Source organism: Molothrus aeneus, chromosome 1, assembly GCF_037042795.1.
Source record: "Molothrus aeneus isolate 106 chromosome 1, BPBGC_Maene_1.0, whole genome shotgun sequence".
Classification (NCBI taxonomy): Eukaryota; Metazoa; Chordata; class Aves; order Passeriformes; family Icteridae; genus Molothrus; species Molothrus aeneus.
This window is the reverse complement of record NC_089646.1, coordinates 48,188,016-48,203,688: the sequence shown is the minus strand read 5'-3', so window position 1 is coordinate 48,203,688 and position 15,673 is coordinate 48,188,016. Positions and strand designations below refer to the sequence as shown.

General features: G+C 39.9%; 1 protein-coding gene across 2 annotated transcripts in view; it reads left to right on the top strand.

The window, feature by feature from the left end:
- ELMO1 (engulfment and cell motility 1) overlaps window positions 1-15,673 on the top strand; it is a 302,032-nt gene that overhangs the window by 60,044 nt on the left and 226,315 nt on the right. The window contains exons 3-5 of one of the 2 annotated variants that reach the window (XM_066556588.1): window positions 852-892; window positions 1,815-1,887; window positions 14,914-14,964. In XM_066556588.1, the coding sequence (XP_066412685.1) occupies window positions 852-892; window positions 1,815-1,887; window positions 14,914-14,964 (165 nt within the window). Of the gene's footprint in view, window positions 1-851; window positions 893-1,814; window positions 1,888-14,913; window positions 14,965-15,673 lie in introns of those variants that run through there. The other variant, XM_066556597.1, reaches the window with a different exon arrangement.

Here is a 15,673-nt window from a genome sequence, read left to right as displayed (position 1 = left end):
GAAGCAACAGATATATGTGACATTGTGTGGTCACCCAGTATTGGGGGAAAAAGGCTCAGTAGTCATTTATCTAGTAAAATTTGGCATGTTTTTTTTCTGCCATGCAATTTCATCTATGGTTTAGGACACAAAAGGGCATTTGCTCTTAGCTAGAAGTCTTCTAAAAACACTTGTGTGTGCACCCTGTGTTTATAACCATGTTCAAAGCATTGCAACATCAACAGGCCAGACTGTTTTCTTATTTTCTATTTTGGGACCCAAAGCAGGGGAGCTGTTTTGAGTCAGTCCAAATGCTCCTGTGCTCACAGATGTAGAGAATAAAGCAGAACTGAGACATCTGGGATTCTAACACCTTCCAGGTGGTGTTTTATCAGAGGGGAACCTGCATGTGTCTACTTAAGAGAGAGGATTACTGTCATCATGTGACCATCTCTGAAAGGAACAAAAGAAGGTTTAAAATTATTGAGTGACTTGTGGTTTCATATGTCATTCCTGGAAAATGCTGGTGTTGATATCTAAATCTTCTGTTTCTGTTGGGTAATGAGATACCATGTACACAAAAGACCCTTTTGATTTCTCAGTTGAAAAACTGAGTCTATGTTGTATGGGCTAAGGTTGGCAAAAATAATGGATAATGTCATAATGCAAATGTCTAGAATTGCTATCTTTATACCTTTATGAGACCAAAACAGCAGAAAATTTTGGAATTCTTTCACACTTGACATTAAATAAATAATGAAATGCTACTAGTTTTGTTTTTTTGCATTTACTGGCTTTGGAATCACATTCTAAGAACTCAGAGCTATTCTAATTTGATGATTTTGCTTTTTCTTTCTTTTCTCATTTACCAGAAAAAGCCACTGTCCTCGATAATAAAAGAAGTCTGTGATGGGTAAGTTCTGCTATGTAGTACATACTAGATACAGTAATTTTGAAGTATTAAATCAACTAGGAGATAATTTTTTCCAAAGAAAATCTAGATATCCTGTATGACTAGTCATTAGTTTCTCAAATATTTTTGTGTGAGTTTCAAATTTTGAATTTGCAGTGCATTTTGGATCAATTGCTTGCAAGATGAGGCTCCTAACAAAGCAGCTCCATCATGGGGGTGACTCTCATTTTGACTGCTTCCTTCCTTTCTGCACAGAGATGCATTTTGCATTTTTGCAGTTTGGCTTGTGGTCCCTGCTGTTCATGGATTAAGGGACTAAAGCACTGCCTCTGGATCTGAATTTTGAGCACTGAGTCCAGTGGGTGCTGTAAGCTGGTCCAGTTGATGTGACTGTTTATATGAAACTGAAATGTTAATTGCAAATTATGTATTATAGACTAATAATTGGCTAAGAAAAATACCTTGATTTAAGTTTAATGGATTAATCAAAACTGTTTCAAGCAAGTGCTACCACATAGGAGAAACTAGCTCTATTCATCAAATTGCTGCTGAGCTAAGAAGGTGATATTTTATGTATCTAAATGTAGTAATCAACTTAATACTATAGCCGTTGTATATTGTATAAGCTAGCATAAACTTCTGGTGCTGTACTTTTTTTTTGGCCAATTTTAGTGACTTAGTGGTCTTGGTTACTGCAAAAAAAAGATCACTAGGATGTATTTGTACTGAGGTTTTCCTATTGTAAGCATGCTTTTAGCTTAAACTTTGGAACTCATCTTTGAAAGCTATGGAAAACTTTGAGAAGTATGAGAAATACATGGGAATGACAGACACTTGTTTGGTCATGCTAAAATTATGTAAAGGGTACTTTTGGAATTATTAAGGTTTCATTTTGTGATTAATTTATTTTCATATTTCTAAGGTGGTCTCTTGCAAATCATGACCAATTTGCACTGCAGCATGCTGATAGTTCTAATTTCTACATCACCGAGAAGGTGGGTAAATTGTTCAATGCAATTCTCACATAGCCTATAAAAATAATTGCCACAGTCATTTATTTTAAATTAAAATATATGAAAATATACTTTCCATAATGCAATGCCACTGGGTAGAGAGGGTAGGTACTACAAGACCTGATTTAATGACTCTTTAACTGATTTCTTCTGTTAGGAAAAGCCAATAAAAGTCCAAATGTGCAAAGTTCTTCATGTCAGTTGAGTTTGAGACTTGAGCACTGAGCCCTTCAACTTTGGTATTCTTGTGTGTTTAGTATTCTGCTAGCAAGTGGTGTACAGGAAAACTGAAATATTTAAAACATGAAGGGCTCTTTGAAGTGTGAGGAGACTTGCAGTGCATGTCACTTTCCTTTTTGGCTGAGCAGGTAGAAATAAGTTTCAGTGACTGTGTAATATTTCCGACTCGCTCCTGCCTGCTGTCTTGTCCTTACCCAGTTCTGTAAGTTCTGTTGGCTTACTTTTTCTTGTCCCCATTTAGTGTGGCAATAGGTGATTCATCAAGTGATGCAATGATTTCAGCACAGAGTCATGAAAAGGCTATAGTTGTAATAAAAATGGAATGTCTAGTATAAATATATGGGACATGCTCAAGTGAATGGCACCAAGTAGAACATTCATTCCTAGCATTACTGGTAAAATTGCTCAAATTACAAAAAAAAAAAGAGATTATTTGGAAGAGTGTACGTGTAGTACTGCAGAGGTACAATTTCTAAGCAATGGCACAAGGACACTGTTTAAAACGTGCTGAAGTCCACATGCAAATTCCCTAATCTTGGTGGATTCTGAGCTTAACTGCATAGAGATGCCTCTTGCTTACCTTGTTATCAGTTTAGTTTGGTTTGTTCTGAAGTGGAGGCATGTCTTGGTTCTGTTTTGCATTTTACAGTTCTTTAGGGTTAGCTAATACGACTGAGACATGAACTAAGTTTTCTCGTGCTGTAATTCATACCCACGCCCAAGAAATAAAGGAAACTTAGGCACAGTTAAGCATTTGGGAAGACTAAATTTAACAAGACAGCAAGAACAGTTACTCATAAGATAGTGCTGGTTTTGTTTTGTTTTGTTATTTTATTTTTCCTGGGCTGTTTTGTTTAGTTTTATTTTTGTTTGTTAATTTTGTTTGTTTTTTAACAGACCAGTTTCGGTTTTTCATTTAACTTCTTGCCACCTGAACAACCTTCTTAATATGTCCCTTTTTTTTTTGGGTCTTCCACGTTTTTTGCTTGTGTGTTGTTTTGCGTTTTTTCCTCTCCTTTCTTTTCAAGTTTCAGTTGACAGACACTTCAAAGGCCACTACAAGGAAACCTGTTGAAGTAATTACTGACTCCTGTGTTTTGCCTCCACCAAATTAGTGAGATTGTTCTGCTAATTGCCCTCAATGGTGACACAATGTTTGCCAATAAAGTAGTCACAATTGAATTTGCCTGTTGGCATTTAAACTCTGTGCAGTGAGTATTTCCAAGAAGTAGGGATTGAGTGAATACTTCAGCTTTTTCAAGGTCTTTGTCCTGATGCAATTAGAGGGATATTTCAGGCTTTATCTCCACCTTTGGTGGATAGGATTTTGCAGCTTTGGAGAAATCTTTTCTGTTCTACATAAAAGAGAGTCTGATGGTTTTTGGCTGCCTTTAACTTGCAATAAGGATGGAAAATTATGGTCTTCTAGGACGTTTTGGATTGTACTGTAGAGAGGACTTTGAGTTTGTTTATTCTCTACTGGAAATATGCAGAGTGTCTGACTCTGAGTCACATAAATAAGAGAGAAGAGCTCTAAATGCCACTAGAATTACTCAGATGTCTGTGACTTTCATTAGATATTGTTCACTGTTTATAGCTGGTTGTTGGATAGTGGCTGAGAAGAGAGGCTTATATAGGCCATCACCCCTTCCACATACTTTCCCTCATTTGTGTTCAGTAGGATATTGTCTGAATTAAAACATGAAAATCACCAGGCATGAGGAAAAACACATGCACTTCAAGGAAGCTACAACATTTAATTGTTAAAATTCACATTGCTTTAATCTTAGTTTTACTAATGGATATGAGCACAGTATTTTTTATGGCAGTGACAGCTTCTCATAAGAAGTATTTTTCACAGCTCTTAAAGATGAATTGTGTGACTGTATGCATGCAGATAACATTATCTATAGGTCATGTTTCTGCAGAGACTGCCTTCCAGGTAGAGATGCCTCTTTAAAATATCACTATGTTTAAAGTTACCAGAAAGAAAAGCAATTAGTGATTTCTTGTATACAGTAGCAAGAAGCTTTGAAGTGAAAATGTCCAAATGTTACATGGCTTACAACTGTAGTTCTGTTTTTTGGTGGCAAACAGCCCATCTGTGTTTTGGCTGTCATATACAGAACCCTTTATCTTTTGTAGCTGGACCTATATCTCCCAATTACACCGTGCATAAATAAAAACAACACCCAAGCAGTTCTGTCTCTTAAATTATTTATGTTTTGGCTGTATTATTTGGAAAAATGCCTCTACAGATATAGCAATAACTCCTTCAGGCAGCATAAGTGAGGTCTTTTAACAAATTTTGATTCAGCCAGGGTTCCTACTAGAGATAGGGCTTATCACAGCAGGTTCAGTTTTGGCTGCTGCCTCTGGGGTCATGGTATGGTTAAATCTGTGCCCCTGAAACTGCAGTGAAAATTATTAATTATGTCTTTTAGCCTTTTTTCTAAAAATGAGAGAAATAAAGGATGAGGGTATGTAGACAAGAAAACAAAGCACTCATAGTGCCTGAGCTAAAATCTGTCTGATGCACTCATCTCAAAGTGTTTGATTTTTAATTAATTTTTAATGTTAATAGGTGTGTGTGTGTGTGTGTGTTTTTTAAAGGCTTTGCTTATCATGAAGGAGCATTTCTCTGGTAGGTCAAATGCCTAAAAGCCTGACTTCTGAGTCGGGATCTTATCGCGCTAGATACTACAAGATAAGAATAAATAAGTCACCTTTGCTTCAGTCTATCCAGGCTGTACCTGAATTAGATGCTTGTGTACATCAGGTGCAATGACTCAGGAGCACTATAGCCTGAGGGAGCTCAGGTTTAGAAAAGAAAATGCTATATGAAGAGTAGAAAATGGCTGTATAATTTTGTGTGCTATGTGTGTTCCCTGGCTGAAAACCACAGCTCAGATAATTGTTAGCTGTGTTCCTCTGCTGGCAGCATGAGCAGGGCAGGGACAGACATTTGAGTGGCTGACGCTGCACCTTGGTGGGTTTGGCTGGTCGCTCGTCACTGCACACCCTTGGCCTTGCAGACCATGGCCAGCTCTAGATCCATTTGTAGATCCTGGGGAAGGATGGTGTCCAAGCTGGATTCACTGCTGGAGGGAGAATGTGGTCACTCTTAACCCTCCACCTGAGCAAATCTCAGAAATGAAGGGTTGGCTGCTGGTGCTGAGGGGTTTGTGAGCCAGCACTGAGCACGCAGAGGTGATAATGGTGACATTTTTTTTGTTAACTTTAAATACAAGGACATTTCATTCATCTTTATATTGAATACAACCCATTTTGATTGTCACAATTTTATTGTGTTTGTTCTTTTTCACATCTGATGCATCAGAAGACTACCCATGGGTTTTTTTCCCCTTCTTTCCTATCCTACATTTCCCTTTCATTCTTGTTGCTTGAAGTGGAGGGGAGCAGACACTTACTCCATTACTTTTGGGAGACTTTTAATTCTGTTTTGCAAGAGCTGCTTCACCTTGCTTTGGTTGTAATTATTCAACTCTGTGCTGTGTTTGAAGATGGGACATCTTTCTTACCCCCATCTTCTCAGTGCTGGGAACCTGAGTGAAGTCCCTGGTGTTTTTCAAAGGTTCTTTTTCAAAGGTGTATTTTGCTCATGACCTATTTTTTGCTGAACACAACCTGTAATTGTATGTTCATGTGAAATTCCTCTGTGCCTTTACAGGCTCCCTGTGTGGGAGTGTATGCAAATAACAGGACGAGAAATGAGCAATTTGTATAGCTGGGACTTTTTGAGTTTTACGTTTTTCATATTTGTCTGTTTTCACTGATTAATTGAATTTCAGTGAGTTGTAAGAAAACATTCTTAATAATGAAGGTTTCTGATTCACTGAAGGACCTGGTGCTTCTTAAGCAACTGAGAATGAAAAGTAGCATGAGGAATGGGAACTGGAGAAATGTATTAAGAGAGCTGTTTCATTTTCCATTTTGCATCACTCCTGATAATACTTTTATTAATAGTGCTACATAAATGGTAGATTGTAGATTTGGTCTGGATCAAACCATGCCTGCTTTTCCCTTTCTCTGCCACTTATAAGACATGGTATTTCCCACATATTCACAAATTTCTTACTGTTTTGGGGCATCTGCACAGCCCTGCAGAAATTCCTTACAGTAAGGGCAGCACGTGGCATCTGAGTGGCCATGCTCCTGCCTGCTTGATGGATGCCAGTAACACTGCCCTGTAGACTCCAGTAAAATCTTAGAGAGCACTAGTATATTTTTCAAGTGAACAGAAGTAAAACTTCAGTATCCATATAGTAAATCACTTTCAGTCTTCCTTCATTCAGGCTGATTTCAAGAACAGTGATAATGGTTATCCTTCTTTTAGTTCTCTTAGGACTCTTTTTGTAGAACTTCTGGTCTATACTAAATTTTCTAAAGAAAAGAATTATGTCCTGTTCCCCTATTATACTTTCTGGCACCAGCATAAACAGCTTAATTCTTCTGCTTGCTTCCTATTAAAATAATTGTTATGGCCATCTTCTGTTTAGTTCCTTAGTTCCATATGAAGGCTGATGAGATGGATCAGGTGGGGTGGTTTTTAAAAAAATCTGTATATATATATTTTTTCCTGAATTAAGTTTGTAATTTTGCCTCACAATTAATCACTAGAGATGAAAAGCTCTAAAAACGTTCAGCTTTCAGTTAGAGCAATTGAAGATAGGTATGGCATACCAGGGACACAGTACTACTATTTGGATTCAACTGGTGGCAAACAGTTCTGTGTAAGATTTGGCCCTAAAGAAAAATATTATTTAATTCATCTTTATGCTTAGAGAACAACCTGTTTGGATAGGTAGTTTTCCTAAGTGCAATGAACAGACATAACAGGTCAGCACTGAAAGAGGATGGTTCTGATTTCTTCTCCCCTTCCTCAGAAGATCCTGACACTTAATTTTTTGGGTTTTTTTTTTTTTTGACAATTTTTGAAGGTGGTGGCAAGGAGGGGATCATTTTGTGCCACTTTATTTCATTAAATTTGCTTAGTAAAAAGGCTGCTTGATCTGATGCAGGGATGAGGCAGGACTTGAATCATGTCCAGGAATAGCCTGTACACAAGAAAGAAGTAAAGGAAAGGTAGGAAGAAGAATGGAACTTTGCTTTTTTTAACAGCTGTGAGCTGTCCCTCAATTGTTTCTGGAACTGGCTTAAGCTGATGTGGAACAAAATTTTGCCAAGCTCCAACTGCAGTCAAAAATGGAAAAGGGATGTTTTACCTGCAGTCCTCCTGTGAGTGAGAGGAAGGGCACAGGAAGGGTGTAGGAGAGGGGTGTATGTCCTAGAGTAGCACAAACACCTGCAGGCTTTCCCTTAAACAAGTCTTGGTGTTGTGGCTCCAAATCTGGTGCTTGCAAAATGAGCTGGCCCGCTTTTCCTGATTATACTATACTGCTTATTCCTGTCTTCTACTGTGCAAACCAGGCAAACCCCAAAATGATAAAATTTTCATCTGCTTTATTTTCTTTGTTGACTGATACAACTGTCTATGCCACATATAACAGTAGTAGGGATGAGCAAGATGTTGAAAAGCAAAACTCTAAGGTAGCAAACTGGGCAACTGTGCTTTGATTTGGCAAAAGTGAACCACACTGTGAGCCGCAGCCTGGGCTTCAGCATTCAGTTATTCTCTAAGCATCTGCTTAAGGAGCCAGTGCTGCTGTGCTGACCCTGGGTGGTGCTGTGAGTGAAAATGGTGGGTAACCTGTGCTGAAGAGCTGCCTTCAGTTTGATAATCCTTACTTGGGTTTGGTGGGTTTTTGTTCTTGAGTTTTTTTTGTAACCATACCAGCCCTGTTCCGATTTCTCCACATCATCTTACTGATAATAGTATGAGCACAGCTAAGTCAGTCATTTCCTGATGTTTATTTTTCAGGGTACAGCTCTTCTGTTGGAATTTATCAGAGGATGATAGGGCTGCTTGTCTTGGGCCCACCCCTTCCCTGTGGCTGGTACAACTGTGCTGTGTGTCTGTGTGCTTGCTTGAATTGGGGAACTGATCCAAGTTAAAAATAACTCATGTGTAACTTCTTTCAATGTGTCAGAAGGATGTCTGCCCAAAGTGTAATACCACTGCTGCTCTGCAGAACAAGTGGTGCCTGGTAATGATGTCCTTGTAGATCACTCCACTTGCAGATGTATAAATCATGCAAAGTTTGGTCTTTTTCTTAGGATGTGGTTTAAGTGGCAGTCAAGTTGGGATTTCTGTGGGTTGCTGGAGAAATAGGTAGTTGAGCATTCTTTTTCTACTCTGTTTCTTCTTTCTCTTTGCCTCACTAACATCCTAGCAACTGCTGCTGGGTGGTGAGTTTGTTCAAGTCATGCATCTGACAAAAGAAAACTCTGGACTCTGGAATACTTTTTATTTTCCTCCTTTTTGTGAATGAAGGGGAGAGGAAGTGTTTTTAAGGTCAGGTGGTTGACTGTGCTGCTGCGTGGTGGTAGATCTGATGTAAGGGAAGTGTTGGGGGCCCAGGCACTGGAGAATGTGCAGAATTGTGCCTCTTGTAGGTTGTAGTATTGCACGGCTAATGGACAGCCTGAAACTGCACCACTTGGTCTAACTTGGTTTATTTACCAGCTTCTGTAATCCTTGAATAGAGACAGATAAACAGCATGCAGAAAACATTATCTTTTTAGAAACTTCAGACAAACTACTTTTTTTAAGGAAAATGTTATCATCAAATCATAACATGAAAATCCAGAAGACATTGTCCCTTCTTTTCAATAGCTTCCCAGAAAAGAAATTTTATCACAAGCTTAATTGCATCAGTATTTCTTCTAAAACAGTACAGTTCTGTCATGCCAAGTAGTACAATGTAGGTAATTACCTGTATCACTTAGCTTACATCTTATTAAATATTTTGGTGACTAAAAATAAACTTAAGAAATCCCCTACCAAGTCAGCCAAATGAAATCCCATCTCATACTCTGTTTCCAGCTCTAGCAGTAGCAAATGCTGTTCAGGGTAGTGATCTGATGATGACTTTCAGTCTCTTTATGCCTCCTCAGTATTCACATTTGTGGTACTACAGGTGTTGGAGGCTACACCTACACTTAGTCAATTTAATATCCTGCATGAAGATGATGCCACTCTTTCATCTCTTCTGGAAACTGACAGCAAGCTTGAAGAGATTAAAGCCTTCTGAATGAAGAGGTGTATTTTCTATCTGCTTTAAACTGACCCCCTACTGATTACATCACGTGCCCCTAAGTTCTCATACTTCAGGGTTTTATGAAAACAGTTCTGCATTCTGGTTGTCCACTACATTATTTCCTGTGTCCTTTGTCCCTCCAAACTGAGGAGACCCTGCCTTTTGAGGCAACTGCTGAAGCCTATTGGACACTTGCCTTTCTTTGCATTTTCTCAGAAACTGCTGTGCCTCTCCTAATAAGTGAAGATCAAAGCTGCACTCGGTGCCCTGTATGGGAGTACACGGAGTTCCTGTGCTGTGGCAGAGTGACGCCCTCTGTCCTGATCCTGGTGCCACCTCTGGTGACACCCAGTGTTTACTGGATCCTGTAGCACGCTGAATCTGTGCTTTAAGGGAGATCTGCCAGCAAGAACTTTGCCTCTCTTTCCTGAGCTGTTAACTCTGTAATGAACTCTATAACTCTAATATTCTGTGTCATTTTGTTCTCATTTACAACTTGCCCAAACTCATCCTTGTGGAAATGTAATGGAGTCATAAACTTAAAGAGTATTTGAGAGCTCTAATTTTCTGCTGTTGTGTCCATTTAGAGGAAGGTGCAACAAAATAACAGCAGTAAGGAAATAAGGATGAATCTATTACTAAAGGTAATAAATGCAAGAAGAATTTTAGATTTCTTGTCTGTTATTGTCTGGGGTCATTAGAGAAGTCTGAAGAAAGCTCTTTGGTCAAGGTTAAAGAACAGGCTGAGTGAGCTATAACCATGGGAACCAATGCTTCTAGGTCTTCCTCAAGTATGTTAAGAAAATATTCCATTCCAACCAGTTAGAGTGAGCTGAATCTTGAGGCATTTTGCTGGGTAAAAAAGATCATTAAAATCATAAGACAAATGTGTAGCAAAATAACCTATTTTACCTGATACATTTTCCAGTGTCACTGCAGCAAAGCTCTGAATAAACAGCTTCACTGTTTTGACAGGATTTTTTTTAAAGTGAATTTGCTTGCCTTCATCCCTCTGCATGGTTTGGTGGACTCTAGTAATTGCTTGAGGCCTACTTTCTAGAAGCAATCTCCTGCATGTGTTTTGGGCAAAGTAAAGGCACAGAAAAGCAGAGCTTTGAGAATCTGCAGAATCTGCTGGCAGATAATCACAGGAACAGAATTGTTTAGGTTGGAAAGACTTTCTAAGATAATCAAGTCCAACCATTAACCTAGCACTGCCAAGTCCATCACTAAACTGTGCCCCCAAGTGCCACATCTTTTAAATGCTTCCAGGGACAATGACTCAACCGCTTCCCTGGGCAGCCTGTTCCAGTGCTTTGCAACCCTTTCCGTGAATAATTTTTCCCTGCTACTAAATCTAAAACACCCCTGGTTCAACCTGAGGCCATTTCCTCTTATCCTATTGTTTGTTATTTAAAAGAGACTGACCTCCACCTTGCTGAGCTCTCGGGACCACCGCTGTTGACCAGATATAACCAGCTGGATGTAACTCCACTCATCACCACCCTTTGGGACTGGCAATCAAGCCAGTTTTTTACCCAGCAATGCACCTGTCCAACCCATGAGCAGCCAATTTCTCCAGGAGAATGCTGTGGGAGACAGTGTCAAAGGGCTTACTGAAGTCCAGGTGAACAACATCCACAGCATTTCCCTTCTCCACAGAGCAGGTCAATTTTGCATAGGAGACCAGGTTGGTCAAGCAGGACTTGCCTTTCCTAAACCCCTTCTGGCTGGGCCTGATCATCTGGTTGTCCTGTATGTGCCTCACGATGTCACTCAAGGTGATCTGTTCTGTGACTCTCCCTGGCACTGTGGTCAGACTGACAGTCCTGTAGTTCCCCAGATTAAGTTCTAGTTGAGCTTTGGTCCTTCTAATTTTCTCGCTGCATAACCTCAAAGCACCCCAGTAGCCCTCCTGAGTGTGCTGCCCCATTTTCCAAAACTTGTAATCTCTCTTCTTTTTCCTTAGTTCCAGCCAAAGGTTTGTGCTCAGCCAGGCTGGTGGTTCCCACTTCTTCTCTTGCCTTGGCCTGCTTCTGTGCTTTTAAAATTTCCTTCGGGCAGGATGCCCAGCCTTCCTCAACTCCTTTGACCCTCAGGACTGCCTCCCAAAGGATTATGGATTCTGTCAGCCAGGCTCCCAAACAGGCACAAATCTCCCCTCCAGAATTCCAGGATAGCAGTTCTGCTGAGCCCCCTCCTTAGCTCTCTGAGAAAGGAAAACTCTCTGACATGCAGGGCTACCCCACTGCCTCTCCTTCCTTGCCTCTCTTGCCTTCTGAAGCATTTATGGTCATTTAGGTTCATGTTGCTCCAGCTGGTGAAGTTAGAAGTCAGAGGGTCCTAAAATCTGAATGTAAGATGAACTTTCCAGGTGTTCCCTACTTCCTGCTGTGTTATGTTCTTTGTGTGTCTTCATGAAAGTATTTAGTCTGATTGAAATCTCATCTTGGGAATATTGCCTAGTCCATTAGAAAAAAATCATCCTGTGATATATTATATCTTGCTAGATAAAATATTGCAGAGGGGGCTTCTTTGATATAACTGCTGGCTTTGTCCTGGATAACATTTACAACAGATCTATTTTCCTGTTATGGAGTTTTTTAGGGACATTTTGGATAGTAACATTTCACTAGTTCCTTCACTGCTCAGGATTAAGCTTTTCTAATACAGATCAACACCATGAATGATATCTATCAACTTCATGTCCACTTGAGAAACAGGTCAGGAATATCTTGGAAGAGGGTTTTTTTTTGATTTTGCCCTGTTCTTGTCTTTTTTTTTTTTTTTAATTTGTCTACCATAGGTGGGGGTGAGTTCTGTCCTGAATAGCAAGGATGCCTTTAAGTATGACTGCCAAAGCTGGGCTGCTGTAATGATGTTCTGTTATCCTGGAAAAGAAATCCACAGGATGCTATCCTTAATACTAAGAGGATTAACTGTGTGTAAATGTTGCAATTAAAATTAACTGGCATGCTGACTACTGCATCATGCAGTTAATGTAGGACAGCCTCTTGGTTTAATTGTACTCTTACCTGCTGTTTCCTGGTATGTGATTAAGCCAATATTTAGAATGGGTAAACAAAATTATATTTTTTTTAATTGGGTAACAGCTAACCTTTTTCAAATTTTGGTTAGCTTGCTGTGCTAGAGACTTTATGCTTTGAATGCTTTCAGAGATAAGGCACGGGCAGCTTTCCTTAAGCTTTTTTCTAAACCAGGAGTTGAAGATGATCTCTCTCTCTTTTGTGATTGAATTTACAGTATAGGGCAGATGTAGACACCTTGCTCTGAGCCAGACATGATGAAAGGCCCATGGGCTTGTGTGTTGTGGGCTCTGACAAGCATTACACCTTTGAGTCTGAAAGCTTTGGTGTTTTAGAGTCATCTTCATGATTAAAGAGAAAGACTCCAAAGAAAATGTCCAGGGATGCTTTTAATTACTCTTTGTGTTCCTCTGTGTTTCCTCTGTTCCTCCTCTTGCCTCTGGAGATCACCATGCTTGTGCTTTGCCCAGTACCTCTTTTTTTTGGTGTTTGCAGAGATGCATATTGAGGCCCAGATGAAGTGACTTAACTTGTCACAAACAAACCACAAACTCATTTGTACATCTGATTTGGTAGTTCATGTTAATTGCAGCTGGAAGCATGAGAAACTAAGCCTAAATTTTTAAAAAAATTTAAAAAATAAGCCTCTCTGTGTGCTCTTATTTATGTTTAAGAACAGTCTACTTACAAGCTCCAATGTTTTTATAAATATGTCAGTGAACTTCTGAATGTGATTAGTACATTTCAAGTTGTTTAATCTTATTGATTTCCTGGTTTCCATGTTGTTACATACTGGGATTTGCTACCTTCCAAGTAAAACTGATGGAACCTTGTGTATGTGTACATGCAAAAGCTCTGGCTTAAAGCAGCTGAAGTCCAGTAGCTTAGTCTAAGCTGCTGATGGAGGTAGATATAGCCGGTGCTAATTGTCTGTCCCAAAGCAATTACTTTTATTCAGCTCCACAAATCCAGGAGGTGGTAACAGTTTTAGCAACCACAAATGTTTGTGAAGTGAGTTTGTTTCAGCACTGATTGAGATTAAACCACACAAATGCACTATGGCCACTTCACACAGATTCCTTAGACATGATGAAATGTGGCTGGGTCTGGTGCTGTTCCACTACAAGTGGAGAAAATCTGGCACTTTGCTAGTGCTGTGGGAAGTCACCCAGTGTTTAGCTGCTCACCCTTCTTTGCCCCTCTTTGGAGTGTAGCCTGGCTGGCCTCCCTGAGGCTGCTCTGGCAGGAGGAGACTGCTGAGGGCTGAGAAGAGTTGCTGCATATGCAGGCAGAGATGCTGTAAGAAAGCTTCTCTCTTGTAGCCCCTGTGTTGTCTGGCACTTCATTTATTTCAGTTAGAGTGAAGAAGTCTTTGTGGGTGGAGAGTGATCTTTGAGGTAGCTAGAACCAATCCCACAGATGACTTGGATACCAAGAATGAGACAATGTACTGGAGTTTTATTTTGGGACTACTTGACTTGGTTTCAGGCAAGATTTATCTGGTTTTTAGCATTTTGGATTTGAGATGTATCAGAATGGGAACAAGAAAGATGAAATAAATTTGGGAAAAACTGACAGAGGAGAAATACACCTTCATATTTTTTCTTGGCTAAACACCAGTCTGCGGAAAGTCTGCAACGTGGTCTTCAGTACAAAATTAGCTCTTCTCTCTCAAACTGTTAGGGATTCCTCCAATTCCTCTGACAGATTAGAGTGTCAGCTCATGAACAACTACTGAACCATGACTGGCATTGTGACTGTGTGTTGTGCTGCACACAGTCAGTGCCTTTCAGCATGTTCATTGCTGTAGGTACTTTATTCTCCTACCCTGTGGTGAATAGGAGGTAGTTGTTGAAAGAGGGGAAGCTTTGCACATGGGCTTTGACCACAAGGTTGTAAGGATGCTGTAAGTGTATGCCATAGCTTATGCCATGGCTGTGTGAGTGTAACCAAAATAAAACATTACATGCCCTCTCTTTCTGACAGCTGGGCAAGGAGAAGGACTTAAGACATGTTTGAACTTTACTCTGCTAGCAGTGATGCTTTTTTCACTTTGAGGGAGAGGTGGTGGCAGAGCTCAGGGGTAGGTTCCAGTGGTTTAAGTCAGCATGTTCTTGTTATAGAAAATAAAGAGCCAGTGGGATGAATTCTAAATCCTGCAGATGCTTAATGACAGGTTTCAGCAAACTTACGAACTCCTCAAGTATGTACAATACCGGAGCCAGACACCATGGACAGCATATTTCAAAAAAAAATATTTAGAAGTTGCCAGTGGAAGCTAAACTTTGAAAAACATGAAGTCATTCTTGAAAGAGTTCAGGTTGGTTAAGTGTCATGTGAATTCAACCTATTTGTTGAAACTAATGTTATATGCCTCAATGAGGAAAATAGATGCTAGCTTACATCTGAAAGGGGGAAGCTTTTGCATGCAGACAGGGAAAAGCACTGTTGCAAGTTTAGCATGACAGTCTGCTCAATGCATGTTTCATCTTTTTATGTGAGTAAGTCTTAAATAAAACCTTTGTTTTTTTCTTTTTCAGAACCGTAATGAAATAAAAAATGGAGCCATCCTTCGATTAACAACATCTCCGGTGAGTCAGTGTCCTTTTCTTCTCTTCTTTCAAAGTGAAAATTCAGTTAGTAAATTCTTGTGAACTAATGTATGTACTTTTAAGCTTTATCCACAATGTATCCCACAATCCTCCAGGAGCAAATGTTATGAGTTATAGAGGGAGGAATAATAACCCTGACATTTGGTGATACTGTTGGCAGAATTGGGTGAGTTTTTGTGTCTCACTTCCGCTGGGAACAGTTTTCACATACGCGATATCTCTGCTTCCCTGCTGATATTGCAGCCTCCCTCAAGTTGCTCTTTTTCTGCCTCAGAACTCAAAACCAGGAAGCCAGGAGGAAGGTCAGGGATTTGAATCATGGACAGCTCTGCTGGGTGGCACAGGTCAGAGCTTTCCTGATGTCTGGTTTTGTGTTGAGTGAGTAGCAGCTGTAATGTTGAGATTTTACTGGGGTTTCTTTGTTGTTGGCTTTTTTTTCCCCTACACCATCTCTTTACCAGCTCCTAAAAGCACAGCAGAGCTGCTGGTTGCCCTGTAATGGCTTGTTTTCCTGCTGAGTTGAGCAGTGCTGCTGCCACATGCTGAAAGCCACTATTAGTCCTGGAAGATGTATGTCTAAGGCAGCAGCAATCCAATTTCCTTGCTGACAAATGTAGTTAGTGTGCCATTAAAATGGTTTACCTCTTCATGATGGTGTTCTAGCCTCTGCAGATTTGAAGCATTCTAA